The sequence below is a fragment of the Camarhynchus parvulus genome, chromosome 12 (genome assembly GCF_901933205.1).
Source record: "Camarhynchus parvulus chromosome 12, STF_HiC, whole genome shotgun sequence".
NCBI lineage: Eukaryota > Metazoa > Chordata > Aves > Passeriformes > Thraupidae > Camarhynchus > Camarhynchus parvulus.
Window position 1 is genome coordinate 9,278,513 of NC_044582.1, and position 19,447 is coordinate 9,297,959.

At 50.7% G+C, this 19,447-nt stretch overlaps 1 protein-coding gene across 1 annotated transcript in view; it reads right to left on the minus strand.

Moving 5' to 3' along the window:
• Positions 1-19,178, minus strand: part of PODXL2 (podocalyxin like 2) — a 32,558-nt gene extending 13,380 nt beyond the window's left edge. The window contains exons 1-2 of the mRNA XM_030956889.1: positions 19,051-19,178; positions 8,706-8,999 (exon numbers count right to left, since the gene is read on the minus strand). Coding sequence (XP_030812749.1) covers positions 8,706-8,999; positions 19,051-19,105 — 349 coding nt within the window. The 5' untranslated portion in view covers positions 19,106-19,178. The remainder of the gene's footprint in view (positions 1-8,705; positions 9,000-19,050) is intronic.
• Positions 19,179-19,447: the final 269 nt, after the last annotated feature.

Genomic DNA, 19,447 nt, shown 5'->3' on the forward strand with positions numbered 1-19,447 from the left:
TTCTCCCCAAGCCAAGCACAGCACATTCTCACTGAGAAGGGAAGGAAGACGATCCCTTCACAGCCAGAAATCAACCCCCTGCTCTGTCTATGGTTATTAAGTAAATGACTGTCTGAAATTCCCAAGGCTCCCGTCTCCTCTCCTGCCTGCCAAAGCAGATGCTCCACTGAGCACAGTGGGCAGCAGCTGTCTGGATGCCTTACAGAGATCTGCACAAAAAAACTCCACATATCCCTTGCTCACTGCTGCCAGAGTGGGTGCAAGCTCCCAGGCAGAGAGGCCATGTCAGCACACACACCCACTGCCCTGGGTATTCCCTGGCAATCAGGACTGCCCTGCTGCTACTCCTCCTCCTAACCCTCCTCAGCAGAAACCACACTGTTCCATCCACCCCAAGCAGGAGGTATAAAGATCCTCCTGTTCAGCTGGTCAGTGGATTTCCTAACCCACAGCTCATTCCCTTTAAGGTGTCAGCAGCTCCTCCCAGATGTTGCCCAAAGATGAATGCTACCCAGCTGCTGACCTTCAGAGCCATGGTGCGGAGACTGGCTCCCAGTTCTGACTGCAAAGAGGCCACTGGGATTCACTGCCCAAGGCAGGCAGAAGTCACGTTGCTTTGCTGCTGTGTCTCACATCCCCCAACTGACACCCCACCTAAAGACCCTGAGGATTAAAAGACTTTTGCTTCCCAACAGCCAGCTGCTGCTGCTTCCTCATAGGCCAAGGAGGCTGGCAAGAGCAAGCAGCAGCAGCACAGACCAAAGAAACCCCATCTCTCCTCCACTGCCCAGCACTGGTCTTCCCAAAGGCCTTCCCAACACGTAACATCCCAGTGTCTGCAGACATGGTCACTGCCTTGCTGGATGGATGGCAGGAACAGCCACAAGCCATGGGATTGAGGAGGTTTGGGTGGGATTGTCTTCAGACAGATAGTAAAGCTCCCAGGGCTCTGCTGCTCCTGCTGCTGCAGGGATAACTCAGGGTTTGCACCAAGAGCCCCCTCTGCCCTGACATGCTGTGGGCGAGAAGGGAGGGGTTTGCCCTTTAAAACAAGGCCTTGTCAGATATGATGTTGTTTTCAAGGATCAGTGATCTAATCTGCCATCTCCTTTGCCGAAAGACATTCTAAGATATTCTAAAGTCCTTTACACCTTCCTCTCTTCCATGCTCTTCTTTCCACCTGGAGCAGAGCACGAACTGGCAGGCAGATGGGCACAGCAAAAAAACAAACCACGAAGAAGCAGCATGAGGTTCATCCCACAGGACCAGAAATGCTCCCAGCCTGTCAGCTCTCCTTTGAAGTCACACACTCAACCTTTCCTTAGAGTGCTCTGCCACAGATTCATTGGCTCCCACGAGGGAAAGCCCCACATGGTGCAGCTGTGCTGCCTTTCCACCAACAAGATCTAAAGATCTCAGAGGAACTGCTGCCTCTGCCATCTCTTCTGGGCAAAGAAAGTTGAGGACCCATCCCACTCTCTTGCAGCAGACTTCTGTCTTACAAAGCAGCCAAAAATTGAAACCTGAGCTGCTTCTCCAGGCCAACAAATCAACAGGGTAGCAGCAGACACAGGAATCCTCACACTTGCTACTAACTGGGTTAACATTCCCACTTGTCATCAGTTTCCCCACTACCCTGCATGTTAAGCTGGAAACATCCTTCTGTCTGGTTCTTAAGACCCCACTGATTAGAAACTCAACTCCTCTCAAATGCTGAGAGGGCTGTTACCCAGATTCACGTAGGGAACAGCGAAACTTGAGGCCAGGGGGGCTGGATTGTGCTCCTTAAAACAAGAATCTCTCCATATAACCCCATTACCAAAGGAGTTCAATCCCTTTTCAGGTTCAGGAGGGATCACAGAATCATCAAGGTTGGAAGAGACCTTCAAGATCTGGTCCAACCATCAACCCAGTAGCACAATTATCATCCCTAAACCATATCCCCAAGTGCCACATCCAGATGCCAACTATGATGAGTCAATCCTTCCTTCCAGACTCTTCAGCTAGACAGTTCCTGTCTGGAATCAGCTCCTCCTGTCTCACTAACAAGGGCATCTGCCAACTCCTCAAGATCAAATTTAAGGCACTTTAAGGCACTCATATTTCTTTTAATTTACATCCCCGTTCTTTGATTTGAAGGAAGTTTTGCACCCTGTCCATCTCCATGGTATGATATCAGCCCCTAAGCTGGTCCCAGCATATTCTTCCCAAGCCTCCATCTAGACCAGCTGGCCGGTCACTCAGCTGTGCAATGCAGACCTTGCCCATTTGAAGAATCTTCTCAGCATTTCCCTTGACTCCTCTTCCCTCCAACCCTCAGGATACTCGAAGGGCATCTCCCATTTTTAGCATCTCTTCCAGCATTCAGGTAGCAGCTCCCCTTCAGCAAGTGGTTTGCATCCCCCTTGGCCCACCTGGCTGTGCTCTACCTTCAGCAGACCCAGTACACCTGGTCCCCATGCTCTGGGCACATGGCAGTGCACCCACAGCCCTTCCCACCTCCCAGTGCCAGCACCACCCACTTCCCTTCTCACCACTTTTGTGGGGAGAAACAGCAACCATGGAACAGAGAGGCAGAGAGACACAGCAGCCTGTGCTCCTGCTGCAGGAATGGGACAGAGTCCTCTGCTAAAGGAGACAGGTATTATGGAGCTGGCTGCAATGCCAGATTTGCCTGGCTCGTTTATCAGCTCATCTAATTTCAGGGAGGAAGCAGAGCTCTGCCAAGCCCCAGGATGCCCAAGGAGAGAGGAGGTAGTAACTGCACACACCATCAGCTCCTTCCCTGACAGGGTCTGCTGTCTCCTACCAAGATCAGCAGTAGGCTGGAGCACAAGAGGAGCTTGTGGCCACACACAGACATGGCACGTGCCCCTTTCCCACCACAAACAAGAGCAGCCAGGCCACAATGGAGCCAGCCTGATCACAGGGGGACAGCTCAGGAGAACCGACCACTGGAGTGATGAAACTGTCCCAGCACTGCTGGCAAACAGTCTAGCAGGGATGGACCAAAGGAGTGTAGCAGGCAGGCACAGCTCTACATCATGTACCCTCCCAGAGCTTCTCAGCCACACCATCCCCCGGGAGTCTGGCTCACTGATATGAAATTACACACCTCTGTCTCACCTCTTTACCACCACATCCTGAGCTTCACCCCTTAATGGCTTCTATCAGTGGTGATATTATGCATATTGCAGCATCCACCTGCCCCCCACAATCACCCAGCTTTTCCCTTCCAAGCTCTCTTACAAAAACCCTCAGGCAGTATTTTTTAAATAAACCATCTTTCACAGCCTTTCCAAGTCTTGCCCTTTGCATCTCCAAGCAGACTCAGGTCTGGGTCACACAGATCCATTTTCTTTGCCTGGGGAGATGATTTTCCCTAGGAGAGGTGAACATGAGCTTCAAACCTCTGCAGAAGCCACCATTCAGGCAATATCCTGCTTTCTCCAAAATCAATATCAAAACTTCCCTGAAACCAGATGGACCAAGACATGGCACTGTGCCAAAGCACAATTCCCCAGCCAGACATTTAATTCATTACATTTCTGCTTCTCTGTCATTCAGAAGAGCTGCCCTCAGTTACTGCCCTACAAGGTTCCCTACCCTGTATTTGCTATTAACTGTTTAAAGCAACTGTGACAACTCAGGAAGAGGATGATCCTCATTTTTTTTAGTACACATACCCTGACCATAAGGTGTTTAGTGGATTAAACTGGGCGATCATGTTAACCAGTGATTGAATTACTGATAACTAGAAGGTACTGTAATAAAGACAAGACCATTCCTGGGTTGCAATCACAACACAGAGCATCATTGACACTAAAACATCTGCCAACTTTGGGAACCACATGGTGCACTCCACTGAAAATGCAGCCAGGTCTGAAACTGTATCTGCTCTCTTTTTTGCAGTACAGAACAGTAAGGCTTACTGCAAAAAAGTCATACTCCAGCTGATTGAAACCACAGGGGGATTTCAAAGAGGCAAAATACAATTACTGGTGCTGGAATTAAGCCAGCTGGGGCTAATATACTAATCTTCCAGAAGTACTAGGAGAGGTTGTTATCTGAGACTCTGAGACAAGTCCATACACAAAAGAGATCACAGTCAAAAGAGAGACCCAAAGTAGCAAAGTGATTAGGCCACATTATGGTTGAATTTGCTTGAGGTATAGACTGGGCACCAAGGACTACTGTTCCCAAATAGCCTCATACCTTATTCCAGCTCAGCACATAGACTGGAATAAAGGCAGAATAAGTCATCCTCACCCAAACACGGCCAGAGATAGCTGCACCAGAGTAACACCCTGCCCTGAAACCCTCTGTCATGGGTCAGCCTTTGGCAGCAATGTCTTCACAGAGCTGGCTGGTCCCAAGATAGATCACCCCTGTCCCTGTACACTAAACCAGGCCATAAACAAGAGGCATCCCAGGAGCTGAGCTAGGGCAGGAGGCTGCTCAGCACTAAGCTGCTTATGGAGACAGTCTTTACCAGGTGCTTCATTTCATTAATGATTGGCTTGAAGATGGTATTAAGAACTGCAGATCTGCTGTCAGTCTGGATGAAGAGGCAGTAGATTTCAGTAAGGCTGAGAGATACCAGGATCTCTCTTGCCAGAGGCAAGTAATTCATCATGGAAAGAAGTGAATCTCACTATCAGAGAAGATGGAAGGTATTTTATTCCATTAACTGGTCAGAAAACTTACTTTTTCTTGAATATAATCTTTCTAACATGTCTGTCCCACTATCCCTTGTCCTAACTCCCCTGGGAATCCCTTCTGCTAATTACTATGAATAATTAAAAGATTACAATTTCCTCCCCCATCCCACAAAGCACCACATGCCGTCCTAGGAAATCACCAATCTAAAAACTAGATTGGAGAGCTCCCAGTACAGTCATCCCTTGGTCTTCAACTGCCTTGGAGCTAGAAGAACAGTCCCTGGCTGTAATGAAGTGAGCTTCATGCCAGCCCACTGTAACACTGGGAAATGGGATGATGCACTCCAATCCTTGAGCACTCAGCTGCTGGGCAGGGGAAGAGAGGGACTAAGTGCCCTCAAGCATGAGGCATTCACAAGTCTTGTGTCCATTTTCAGGAGCCCACACTTCCCAGCAATTCTTGATTAGACTACCTCACACTCAAGCCTTCACTGGAAGAGAGGAACACATGGGGCAGTGCATCCTGACTGAGCCAAAGGAGAACACTGAGAGCTGCAAACAGGGAGAACTCCAGGGTGGATACAGTACCATGAACTCCTTCACCAAAAACAAGGGATTCAGAGAGGCCAGCAACCCTCCTGACTCCCATCTTCTAGCCCTAAAGCTGGATGAGGTGTTTTACCTGCTGCCAAGGACACCTGTGTAACAGCAGGAAACACAGGGGACTGGAAGCCTCCCCTCAAAACAAGATGGAGAAATGGGAAGAAAGGAAAGGAGAAGAGGAAGGGCCAGATGCAAGACCCTGCAGGTCCACTGAGCTGATCTGTGGCTCAGGCCAATTTCCTACCAAAGGTGAAGCAAAGCAGCCAAACCCAAACTACAACCAGGAGCTTCTTGGTTCCCTGGAAGCCTGAAGGAATGCAGAAGTAACAGGTTCACAGCTCCACTGAGTTGCTTTTTAGCTGCAGTACAAATCACACACTGCTTCTTTCCATGAGGATATAGCATCCACATTCCCACCAGACCCCTAATCCATCTCCTCCACGTGTGGCTCCACTGGGTAGCAGCTGTGCATGGGGTGACACACATGCAAGTGCACACTTCTGTGCACCCTCAGACAGAATGAGACAGATGTCAGGGCCCTTCCAAAGGTTAGTGCTCACTGATGTCAATATAGAATCACTCTTCTGTAACATAAATCAGCAAAAGCACATTATTCAGGAGAACCAGAGCCCTAGTCTGAGCTGTGCTCTTCCACTGGGAGTTTCTTCTCACTTTCTAATGGACTAACAGGTGGCCCTAGAAATGTTTTCTATAAATATTTTTAAAGGATGTTTTTTGTGCACTTAACAAAAAAAAAAGCAGCAGCTGCAGATTGTTATTGCTTTTTAGCTCTTGCAGCCTTGAAGTCACACAAAGGCTGGGCAGTCTCCCCACACAGAGTTCAGACAGACATAGAAAAAGGAGAGATGGAGATAACTCATACAGCTTTTGAATAGCAGGAAATCTGGCCTATCTGCAAGATCCTGTACCTGGACCAATATCAGGCCCAATATCTTTGTATAAAGACAAAAAGAAGCCAGCACAGATCTCCTTCCATAGCAGGTAATTTTCTCTCTTTTGGAGTACAACAATCCTGTTCTGTGCCTTGATTGATGCAGTGTTTCCAGTGTGTGCCTGGGACAGAGCTACCAACTATGCTGGGCTACACTTCACTGAATGAAATCTCACATAAGGAAAACTTACACTATAAACTTTTTTTCCTTAAACAGCAGCTGTTTAAAACTGTTTAATGGGTTTATACGTTGAAAACAACCTAACAGATGTCACCACACAGATCCACAACGTATCACATGGCATCTGTCACACATGCAGCATGTAAGTTCCATTGGTTGGGTGCATCCCTCATACAGAGGCTTTGCATGACAGGAGAAGACTGCCCAATTTAGGGATGCTATTACAATATCCTTTATTGTAAAATGACACACAACAGGTTTCTAATTAAATTTTAAGTAGAAATGTGCTCCCGGCTCTTGAATAATTCAAACTGTTCTATTAACCAAGGTTCTGAAATGCCATTGAGACATGAGCTGTGGACACAGCAACTGTCAGGGGAAGAAACAGCACTTGGAAGCAGAGCAGTGGTTAGCTGGGCAGCGGATAGGGCAGGGTATGCATAAAGGACAGCTGAAAGAGCACATCTGCTCCTGGAGGAAAGAACTGCAGGCGAGAACGGAAGGAGAGAGCGGCGTGTTCCGCATGCAAATGGGGCGAGGCACGTGCAAGAGGCAAGGCTGGGTTCAGTACCAGTCATCTCTCCCTCAATGCACAAGCACACGCTGTTCTCCAAGTCACGTCCCGATCTGTGAGGACACGCAGGTGCCTGCTGGCACACCAAGAAAAGCGTCGCTGAGCGCTGCCAGCGCGCAGGAGCAGCTGAGCCAGAGCGTGTCCCAGGGATGCGCGGCAGGAACGGCGCCATCCCAATGGCACATCCCAAAAATGGTGCTTTCCCAACAGCACCATCCCAAAAACGGTGCCATCCCAACGGCACCATCCCAAAAACGGTGCCATCCCAACGGCACATCCCAACAGTGCCATCCCAAAAACAGTGCCTTCCCAACAGCACCATCCCAACAGCACATCCCAACAGCACCATCCCAAAAACGCGCCTTCCCAACGGCCCCATCCCAACAATGGCCCCATCCCAACAACAGCCCCATCCCAACAGCACCATCCCAAAAACAGTGCCTTCCCAACAGCACCATCCCAAAAATGGTGCTTTCCCAACAGCACCATCCCAACAGTGCCATCCCAACAACAGTCCCGTCCCAACACCTCCACCCCAACAACCACCCTGTCCCAACAGTGCCATCCCAACAGCCCCATCCCAATGGCTCCATCCCAACAACGGCCCCATCCCCCCGCCCAGCACCTCTGCACAGCTCAGCTGCCCCACAGCCAGGCCTGCGAGTGCCCCAGGACAGCCAGAGCACAGGCAGACAGGTTTAGCAGCACTGTCAGTGAGCAAAGGGCTTTGGAGACCTAAGCTGACCTGGCCCTTGCCCCACATAGCGTGTGCTGTGCCCCAGTGGGCAACCCAAGCCACAGCTCTCAGCCCTGTGTGAGCACAGGTGTTTTTTAAGGTCACAGAAATAGGAGAGGAGATAAAACAAGACTTGTGCTTTCTAATTGCAGACCTCAGTCAGATGTGCTGAGAGCGATACTGCATAGGGGAGGAGGGATAAGGCTGAAGCCTGGCCCTTGGGTAACACTTAATACATGCCCCACATGACACTTAAGAGCAGGAGCATGTGAAATAATCTCCTAAGCTACTGGAAACCCTGCAATGCACCTCCTCCTTCCTCCCATCCCTCTCTCTGAGAGCATCTCAAAGCCAGTGAGGGGCTTGGGGAGAGACTACTGAGGGGACTCAGTGGTCTCAGAAAAACACTCCAGAGAGGAAAGCAAACTCAAATGCCAATGAAACCCATTTTGGTCATGACCTCTCAGGAAGTAGCGGGACAGGGTAGGCAACAGGACAGCTGTCCAAGGGACAAAAACTGCTATTTTCTCTTGGACCAAATCCCCACTGAAGTCACAGAGTGAGGAACCCAGAACTTGACCCAGGGAACTCAGTTCTGACTCAAACGCTAAAATGGCCTTGATCTCAGTCGGGCTCTTGAGACCTTAAAGTTGTGCTTAATAGACAGCAACAGACAAAAACAAGAGAGAAGAGAGCATAAAGGGGAGAAAGTGAAAGGAGGGCATGAGGCAATGGGAAACTAGATGGAGGCAGTGCTTTTCCCAGCTCATAGCAGCTCAGGAATAAAAAGCTCAGCTGTAACTTGGTTTCTAAAGCCTGTGCTTGCTCAGGGTTCATTGGGGACACATCAGGCACTGAGGTGAGAAAATAGAGCTGACATTTAATCTCAGACCCTCTTAGCAAGAGTTGTGTCAAAGCAGGAAGATTGATCCCTGCATCCCTCCACTTCCCCAGAGTCCTTGCAGAGTGGTAGGAAGAATGAGGTAAAAAGAACTTACCTGTTGCTGGTCCCAAGTCCAGGCTGGAGTCGTTGAGCTCTCCCCCATCTTCCCAGAAGTACTGTGGGGGCTGCAAGATCTTGGACTCCTCATTCTCCTCACTGGCAAAGCCTGACCCTGGAGCAGCATGCAGGGAGCCAGGGGCAAGATCTGGCTCTGCAGCCTCTGGTCTGGTTTGCTCGTGGGAATTCATGGCCTCCAGGTGGGACATCATGGCAAATTCCAGCAGGGAAGTTGATGTGAGGCCATCGGCAGTTGGGTCCTCCGAGGAGGCAAGGCAGAGGCACAAGGTCCCTGTGTAATGACAGAAAACACACGTCAGAGAGAGGAATGACACCCACTGGGCTTCTCTTCCCCTTGAAGCCTCTTCCTGCCAAACCAACCTGCCCTGGAGATGGGCTGCGCTCTCAGCTGAGGAGGAAAATCAGGGTATTTTGGGAAACATCCCCAAGCATGCAGAGTGGCATTCACATCCAGGAGTGCCAAGCAATCATCCAGCGTGGGGCACCTCTTTCTGGGGTGATGATTCACCCTCTCAGAGGTGTTTTTGCCTCTGTTAAAGGATGAGGTGCCTTGTTAATCACCCATCCTGGAGAGGAGGTGGAATGTCATATAGTTCAGCCATGAAACTCTGGCCTTGTGAAAACAATGGCAGTTTCTATCAGGCTGTCCTGATCTACAGCTATATTATATGCAGAGAGGCTGATTCAAAACAGTATTATCTACAACCAGTATTAATCATGTTTTAAATCTGTAGGGTGAAAACCTATTCTTTGGTTTGAACTTCAGTGCAGTCACATTGTTGGTTTCCATAAGGAAGGGCTGACAGTTACAGGTAACAATTATGTTGTGACAACAGCAAACATCCACCTAACACTAAGCAGGAGAGCAAGCTGCATTTTGCACTTTTCTATCAACATTACACACTTATTATTTCCATTTTAACTATTAGAAGGATTCACTGACACTTCTTGATTCCTAGATGAGACTTTAATTATGATTTGTGTCAAGGTACATTCACATGCATATTGAACTCCAATCAAAATGCAAGAAAACAGCACCTGGGATTTGGCTTTATTCAGCTACTAAATACCATTATAAATATGGAGGCATAAGGAAAAAATAAAATTACCAAAAGCTGTTTTATATTTAAAACAGTTTTGTTAAGCAAGTGAAGTAACTAATCTGGGTGAACTGAACCATTTGCTTTGCAGCCCTCTATCATTCAGCACATCAAAACTAAAAGATCTCATCCTCTCACAGCTGATTTTTATTCATAGATTAGAAGGAAAAAGGACAAGTTTTCTTGCTTTCTCAGCTCAGACTCAGTTCCTCAATTGTTAATGAAGTAGTCACTGAACTGAACTAATTGAATAAGCTGAAATGAAGACTAATTTGGTATTTTTCTTTGATAACTGATTTTCTAGACAACAGAAATGCAGCAGCTCTAATCCATCTGGACTTCAGTCAAACATCTGATACAGTGCCTCATGAGGAATTACAAGAGACACAAGGAAAGATATCTATTAGCAGGAAAAATTTAAGGCATTGGCTATACAAAAAAATTACAGAGGTTTGTGCTGGAGGGAGGCTACTAGTGAAATTGCTCATGGTTTGTCTTTGGATCTGCTGTTCTGTCACATTTTCCTAAGTGACCTTGCAATAAAAAGTAGGAAGGTGATAATGAAATTAGCCAAGGACACAAAGCAAGGAGACATCCCTGCTGCACAGAAAAACCACAGGTACAGCTAGGTGATCTTGAGAATGGGAATAACAGAACTTTTATGAAAAGAAATAGCATAAAGTGATAAGCCCCCTGAGAACTAGCACAAAACATTTCTGATATAAGCTGGGAAAACATCCATAAGAGGAGAAATTCCTGTATTAGGAACAGCTCTGAGATATCACTGGAATGCAGATGTGAAAATCCTTGCAGAGTAGTGAAGTATTAGAAACAGAGATTTTACAAAGCACTGCTGAGACATCACCTGGGAGCTGCACACAGATCTGGCTACACAAGGCCTGCAATGATTTAAGCAGAGCTGAACTGCCTTCAGGCAAGGGCACAGACAAGGCAACCTCCTGATGTTGCTACCCACCACTGTGCCCTACAACTCCACATCCCAGGAGCACAAATCCAAACCAGGGCAAGTGCTACGATGAGCTGTGGGGCAATGGCACATGGGTTGGCCCTGGTGTGATCACTGAAAACATTGGCAAGTCGGCACAGAAAGTTTGGGAGTCACTGCTCACCTGACAACAGATTAACAAACCTGTCCTGGGAATACTGGAAGCCAGAAATGCAATTTCAAGTCTTCTGCCTGCTCTGATCCTCTCCACCTTCCTCCACTATTCTCTGAACTCATCAAAATCAAATATTGGCTACCCTTTGGATACACACTTGGGCCAGGCTTCAGCACTTCTCAATCTTGTTTATTTTGCCCTATTGATCCAAGGCAAGATCAGCTGAGGCCTGAGCAGCAACAAAAAGGGAATGGGAAAAGAGGCTGAGTATCAATGGGGAAGGAAGCTACTGCAGCATCACAGAGCCAACCAAAACACCTCAGGGCATCTCTAGGGATGTGCCAACTCCTGAGCCATGCACAAACAGTGAGGTCCACATCTGGAATCAAGAGCCTGCACACCCCCTGTGTGTGAGCACAGACCCGGGAAGGCCTGGCCAGGACAGCCCTGTGCTGGTTCTGGGGTGCTCAGCAGGCTCCAGTGTGAGCTTCCCCAGCTGACAGGCAACACCTGCATCCCTGATGGAGCACCAGAGAGAGCACTTGTCTTGAGGAGCTTGCAGCTTAAACAAACATGACAGAGAGCTGCAAGGAGGAGAAAAGAAACATTATTCTCAAAGTCATCCATCAAAGGAGAGCAGGATAGGAAGAGACCATGGCAGGCCCAAGGCCACATGGAATATTTGGTTTATATGTGACTGCAACTGACTGCCTGGATCCTGAGCAAGCTCTTTATCCACCCCAATGCCTCAGTTTCCCCTGACTCCCATTCACAGAGACATGGCTGATGTGGCACCTCAGCTCTCCAGCCACACTACAAAGCACATCCTGGGTCTCCCCAGCAGCAAGGCAAAGTCTCAAAATGCACCTCTGTGACAGTATCTACACTGCCTCAAACCTCTTTTCCACCAGCTACACTCTGTTAGGGCTGCCTACAGAGCTCAGCCAGAGCCCATCCCACCCCTTCTACAAAACACATCTCATGGCAGGTGAACCTGGTAATCCAGAGAGCTATTTCCATCCATGTGGGAAGCTCGGATGCTGGGAATTTGTTTACCCTCCTTTAACTCTGAAGTGTTTACTCAGTTAAAACCCCCTAAGCTGCATTATCTGGTTTACTGGGCTGCTTTCCTCAGCCCAAGATAAAACTACACCACCTCATCCCTAAGAATGAGTCATGCACAGCCTGAGCAAGACAGGTGTCTTGTCCCTGGGCTGGATGTGAGTAGCACTTTGGGGTCTGATCTACAGGCACGGGATGCAGAGACTGGTCTGGGGGAACCCTCTGTGCCAGCACCAGCCTGAATGCCCCAGGGCTTAAAGAACCACCACACCAGAGTACAAATCAGGACCTCTCCAGACACCATCCTGACACCACTTCATTCATGCCTTCTGCACCGGCAGCAAAAACCCAAAGGGTTGGGGTGCCAAAAAGCAGCACGGAGATTTGCCATCTTCCCCCTCTCTTTCAGTCCTCTCATAAAGGAGCTCCACGCAGCTGTCAACTCCAAGGCAAAGAAAGAATCAAAGCATGAGCTGAGCTGGGAGGCAGGGGAGCACAGCTGAGAAAGGAAATCTAATGCCCAAGACCTCAGTTGCAGGCCATTTTCCTCCCAGGACGGGTAACAGGGATTAGACAACTTCTACCAGCCATCAGCCTCCCAATTTTGTATTCTAAAATGCAGATCGAGTGATAGGAATAAAGAAACAAATGAATAAAGACCTGCAACTGTAGATGGGAGGGAGCAGGGAACAGAGCCAGGGCTCACCAGCTGCTTCAATGGGGCGTTTGTCTCTCATTTCTATTTTTGCGGCACCTCTGCGTAACCTGGAGGAGATGAGGCTCTGCATGCTAAAAAGGGCAGGCAGCCTTCGGGGAAACAGCAGGGCTCAGAGCACGAGAGGAAAAACCCTCCCAGAGCAGACAGAGGAGGGGCCAGAAAGCAGAGAAAGTGGGAGAGGTAGATTGAGAGGGGAGAGGGAACAAAGGCGGGATGGGAGCTCCTGCGCTAGCTGCGCGCTGTCCTGCTGCCAGCACCCACAGAGGTGACATTGGAGCCAATGCAAAAGATGTTTCACCTCTGTGAGGAGCAGACTGGGGCAATTCCAACAGCAGGGAATAATGCTGCAGTGCTACCTTTCTGAGGCCACTGAAAAAAAGCCAGCCAGGAGGATACAGATGAAAAGAGCTTGCTAGTGCTGACCTCATGACCGCTCAGAAAACAGTTCTGAGTCAAAGTGGTGAAGCTTGCTCTGTTCAGCTCAGCAGAGGATTCACAACAGCCCCAGACAAGGAGGTGAGGGAGTTTCGCTCAACATCAGAAAAAAAAAATCTGAAGAAAGGCTATCTGCCATCTTTCTCACAAAGTGCTGTGAATGAAAGCAGTTTCACAATTCTAAATAATTCTAAAAGAACCCCAAAGTGTTTTCTACATTGGCTGACCAAAAATCACTTTATCCCTTTGCCACAAAGCAAGTCACCTCTCCATGGGACAGGTCAGCTATTTAAAAGCTCCCCATTGGCCTATTGAACAGGACTAGAAATTAAAGAGGAAATAAGTCATTTTTGTGTCCAGCTGAAATGAGAAGAGGGATTTGGGGAGATGAAATGGAATCTAGCTGTTGACGCTGTGACTGTGTCAAATAGCCTTTAAATTTTTTTTGCTTTTTAATTAGTACCAAGCAAACCTCAATTTCTCTCCAAGGAAACACACAATCATCCCTGAAGATGTCACTACATCAGCTTGATCTCTAGAGGGGCTGGAGTGCTCATCAGTTTACCCAACAGAAGGTTGTTTTTACCTCTCCTTCCTGAGTGTTGTGTCTACACCACAGTGCCAAGGAGGCAGGATCAGCCTGCTGGAGAGAAGAACATTTGCCTGGGGCACACTCTGACTTACCTGTCTGTCACCACCAACTGGCAGAGCCAAGCACACTTGCACAGGGAGCATGGTGGTACTGCCAAGGAAGCAGCCTCAAGAATGTCCATCTGGCCCTGCTACCGTTGACCTTCCTTTCAAGCCCACCCCACACCCAGGAGCTACCCAACAATGTTATTTCCTATGAGAGCTGGGTCAGGAATGGGTCATGTACTGATAATCAGTTCGGACAGAAGCACAATGACCAGATGAGGGAAGCATCTGCCAGGGATATTCCCTCCCCCAGACCACTGTGCCTGGAAAGGCCCAGAGCAAGGCCCAAGGGCAGAGAGGAGAGAGGCCCCAGGGCAGAACGGTCAGGGCACGAACCACTTCCAGAACATAACAAAATGCAGGGTAATTTCAATAACAAAAAGGGATCCCAACCATGGCCAGTGGAGGAAGAGGCAGAAATGTTGTTTGACTGAGGGATGTCTAAGCTGATTCCCACACAGTCACTTGGAGCCTCTGCACTCCAAACCCTCAACAGCTTGCAAAGGGAAGCATAAGGGATGACTGTGTATGAAACCAAGTTCTTTTGGTGCTCATTCAGAGTTACAGACCATAGCTGTTCTGGGACACACCACCTAAGAGAACTCTCCCACTGCAGCTCCCACACAGCCTTATTGCTGCTCTCCCACACTGCACTAGACTACTTACACACCCAGCCATGACCCTAATCTCAGAGATCATTTCCAATTAGGGCTTCAGAAAACAAGATCAGACTGCCATCCTCCTCTGGTACTGCCAGCAACCAGGTCCCTTAGTGAGTGTCCCTCTAAAACCATCCACCTTCCTGTGTCTCCAGCATGTTTTAGAAAGCAACAGGAAAAGCACTTGGTCTGCAGGGAGCACATACGTACCTACCTACACCAAGAAGAGCAACAAGGAACAAGGGAAGAAGCCCTTGCAATGGGACAGCTCTTTAGAGGGATGTTGTGCCAGCATCTTTAAGCTTTTACAGCTCCTTACAGCAAGCATAATGAGAGCTCCAGCTCCACCCAGCTGCAGGGAGTGCGTGTCTGCACGTACTGGGTGGGCACCACCTCACAAAGAACTGCCAACATCTGCGCCCTGGGTACTTCAGCAGAGAACATCCATAGCACACAGGGCCAGGTACACCCATGGGAAACAGCAAGGCACTGCCAGGGCATGCACCTGCTTTTGCAGATAATTGCAGACGTGCCCTTTGTCAGACTGGGGCTGGTGTCCAGGGCTGCTGGGCATCCTCACCCCAACACCAAGATGTGTCAGGGCTCCTGTCCTTAGGATCTGTAACATCCAGACTGCTCTAAACACCTCCACCCATTCCCACACGAGAGACTCCATGCAAGCAGGAGACACTTCAACATGCCCGCCTGTCCTCCCCCCTCTGCTCAACCATTCATGCCTGGAGCCACAATCTCACTTGATTGCAGTCTCCCAGACTGTTTGCCTTCACTCCCTCCCTGGATTGTCTCGTAGCCTTCACACCTCCCTCCTCTGCTGCCACCACGTCTGCTCTCCTCCTCAATTCCTGCTATTGACAATGGCAGCTCCCAGCTCTGGGCCAGGGGAGATGCAGCCCCTGGGAAAACAGCATTGGGTAGACAGTTCTACACAGTACAAGTGAATTTTCTATCCTCAGTTATCTTTCATAGGCCTCTTCAAACAGCCCACAGGCCCCCAGGGGTTAACAGACCATGGGATGAAAGCCACTGATCTAAGAGAAAAACCACAGCCATAGACTGCTTTGCCCTCTCTAAGGCCCAAAGCATTTCATCTGTCCCCTTGAGGTCTTAAGTGCCTCAAGTCCCCTCGAGGGCTTAATGTGGTTATTTCTACCTCTGAGGCCTGTGCTTCCTCTTCTCACTTTGTCCCAGCCTGGACCATGCACCCCACAATGCTCACTCTGATTTCCAGCACACCCAATAAAGGCACTCGCCCACTTCTTCTGCAAAGCCTTCCTGCCCAGGCAGAGCAAGCAATACCTCAGGTGCCCGAGGGACTTCCCTTGAGACATGGTCACCTATCAAAATGTAACTGAGAGGTTTTACACCCTAAAAGGTCCTTAAATCCCCTGGCATAACACTGAGCACAAAACACTCCAGCCCCTGCAGCAGAGCAATGACAACCACCCTGCCATACACTGCATCCCCCAGAGGCTCCACTCTCCAAACAGCCTCAGGTATCCTAGGCAAAAAAAAACCTCATGCAAAGGTTTGGTGGTCCCAGGGCACATATAAGGGTTCTGACTACCTTCACAACACCAGGCAGGACAAGAGGAGCCATGGCTGCAGTTGGCATATAGAGAGAGGGCTGCAAAGCGGCTTTCCCAGCACTAACAAATTGACCCCAACCAAGAATGTACATCCAAAGCCTGGTAACCACAACAGGGCTTCACCAGGCACAGGGACAGTCAGGGACTGCTCTGAGCCCCAGCAGGGTGCACCTTCCTTGCCAGCATCCCTGGCCCTCTGAATAAACCAACACACGTGTTTTCTTGGCCTCGGTGCAGGCTGCGCTCGTGTGGCTGACAAAGAGCCTCCCTCCATTCTTTTGGGATTACGTGTTTCAGTAGTGCCCTGGTTTCCACAAACAGCCAGCAAGAATGAGGAGCCAGTTCACCCAAGCACCAGCTGGGAGCCATGGTGCACCTTCCTGCAGCCCCTCTGCCCCAGCCCTGCAGTGGGGCTGTCAGTGCTGCTGCTCCCCCAGGAACCCACACAGTGCCACGGCTTCTTCCCAGGCAGAGTGAGTGGGAAAACTTCTGTGCACTCTGATCTGCAGCTTGTCGCCGGCAGCTTCCCCTTGAGGGCTTAATGTGGTTATTTCTACCCCTGATGCCTGTAATTAAATGAACATTTCCTTATGGCAGCGAGGCGGCCAAGGAAAAACTGACTACAGGGAATTTTCATTCATCCTGATCTATACTCCCTCATCTCTGCCTTGTTCACACAATGCTAACAAGACATCGTCTAAGCAGGCAGAAAGAAAAAAAAAGCCCTTAAGCAGCCCACATGCAGACAACCACCTGGGGAGACAAAAAGAGGAAGGAGACCAATTCCCTCCTTCCCCCCCGCATCATTTTTCTACTTGCAAAACCAAAGGGGCTCAGATACCCTAGAGCCTGGAGAGATGTTTGCAAATTCTGCCAAGAGACTTGTGCTGCCCAGCAATCTGATGGGACCCTGATGAAGCACATGTCCCATTTCAGCACATCCTGCAGGTCTATGGTGGCTCCCAGCCCAGGGAAACACTGGGGAACTACACACAGTCAACCCAGCTCCCTCTCAGGTGTTAACTGTTCCTGTCCTGTGCTACTGGAGAAGTGAGGCCAGAGTGCAATGAATTATTGCAGACTGGAACTGATCCTGAACCACCTAGCAAAGCTACTACCCAGAGCAGAGCCTGAGGTACAAATTCCCAGCAGTCTGCATCTCCACTTCTGACCTCCCATCTGGGTAGGAGCCCACTGGTCTGGAGAGACCTGGCCAGCCCCACAGTACTGCTACAGCCCACCAGGATTACAAATTTCACTAGATTAGGAATTGAGCTGTTCCTGGGAGCTGCTCCTCACCTCCCATCCCTATGCCTCTCCCTGCTAGGACAGCAGAGAGGATCATAGGGGAAGCCAAGTACCCAAATCCTCCATATCACCACCAGCTGGACAACACTACTAGAAAATTTCCAGCAGCCTCAGCAGAATAGGAAGCATATCCTCCCCCCAGCACAGCAGTACCTGTGGTTGTCCTTTTGGCTGCCACATTTTAAAACTACCATGAGGTCCCTCTCCTTCCTGTGCAGAGCATAGGGGATGGGGTCAACCCTTGCTGGTAGATTGGCAGGGTGGGATTGTGGCAGCTCCCTTGGCTGAATTTGGACACAGGGGTTTCCTGCTGAGACATGGCTGAAGAACCTTTGCCAGCTGTGCCCAAGGTATTCCCTTAGTGTGGAGAACCTGCCTGGAGGAAACCACAGAATTGGCTCTCTCCTCAGCTCCAGAAAGACTTATTGCTTCTGTGCCACAGAGTATTGGCACAAAACCCCAACAGGTTTTCAGATCCATTTTGCTCTTTAGGCTCACTATTGTTTGCAAACCTAAAAGGCTTTATCTCTTCTCTCTCAGGAGCCTCAGATGACAGAGACTAACAGCCCATAGACAGAGCGGCTCTACAGATGACACATTCCCCCATGAACGTTTTCAGGAGATTGGGGTAATAAAGGAGATGTGCCGGGGGACTGGATGTCACTGTATCACAGCTTGGTCGTGCTGGAAGACAGTGACTGGTTGGTAAGTCAGCCCTTCCTTCCCTGTCAGAATGACTCAAGACAAAGACTCCCCCACACTTCAAATGTCCCCGTTCAGAACTCCTATTCCACACTAACCAGATTTCTGTACAAAGGGATGGATTAGGGAGGAAGAGGACAATCTCAGCCTCATGGGTCTTTGGGGGATCCCTTTGTTGGGAAATTTCCCCAGACTATTTAAAAATAGAAGCAGAGCATTCATAACTATTCCGACTATAATCATTCCTGCACTTAACTGCCTTTTCCTGGCACCCTACCTCTCCTCCAAATTTCAAGAGGAGGCTCTTGGGGAATCGTGCAGCAATTCGCGGTGGCCCGTTCTTTGTATCAGTTTCACGGTAGTTCGCAAAATCACCACGACGCCAGACGAAGCCACCGACACCCGAACGTCCGGTGCGGGGCAGCGCTGCCGCAGCCGAGACCGCCCCGGCCGGGCCGAGCCGCGACCGCCCGGTGCCCGCGGGTCCCGTGCCGGTGCCCCCTCTCCGGGGCGGGAGAGCCGGGAGAGCAACCCACGTGCATCCAGCCCACGGTGCCGGGAACGCAGCGGGTCCCGGGGCAGACAGCGGCTGCCCCAGAGGGCTCTGATGCCCGGGTAGGGGGCAGTGCCAGGCGCACAGGGAGAGCTCGGGGGTGGAGATGGGAGCCGCCGCAAGTCTCGGTACCCGGGTCAGTGGTGCCTGCGGGGAACGGCGGGGTGATGGAGCCCAGCCCGCTGCAGAGGTCCCGGCGCCCCGTGGCATTGGAGCCGCGGCGCAGCGCTGTTCCCCGGGGTGGGGGGAGAGCAGAGCTGCCTCCCGCCGGGGGTCCCGGTGCCCGCGGAGGGGATGGACACCCACCCGCCGCCCAGCCCGTAGGGATGGCAGCGGCTGCCGCCGCGCCAGCCTGACTCACCGGCGGCCAGAAGCAGCAGCAGCAGCAACGCCGGGGCCCGGTGCAAGGGCTGCATGGCGGCGGCCGCTGCCCTGCCGCACCGCCTCTTCACGGGGAGCGCGGCCGCCCCGCCGCCCGCCGGGCTCTGCCCCTCGCCGCCGCGCCCGCCCGCCGCCCGGCCCCGCTCCGCATCCCGCCGCCCGGCGCCGCCTCCTCCCGCCGCCGCCGCCGCTCCGGGGGCGGGGAGCCGGCAGGGGTCCGCACTGCCCGCCGGCCGCGGGGACCGAGCGGCGGGCCGGGGGCGGAGCGCAGCCCTCCGTTCGCTCCCAATTCCTGCCTGCGGAGCCACCGCCCACCCGGCCGGCGCCCCTGGCCCCGGTGCCCGCACGCCGGCCCCGGTGCCCACAACGAGCGCCGG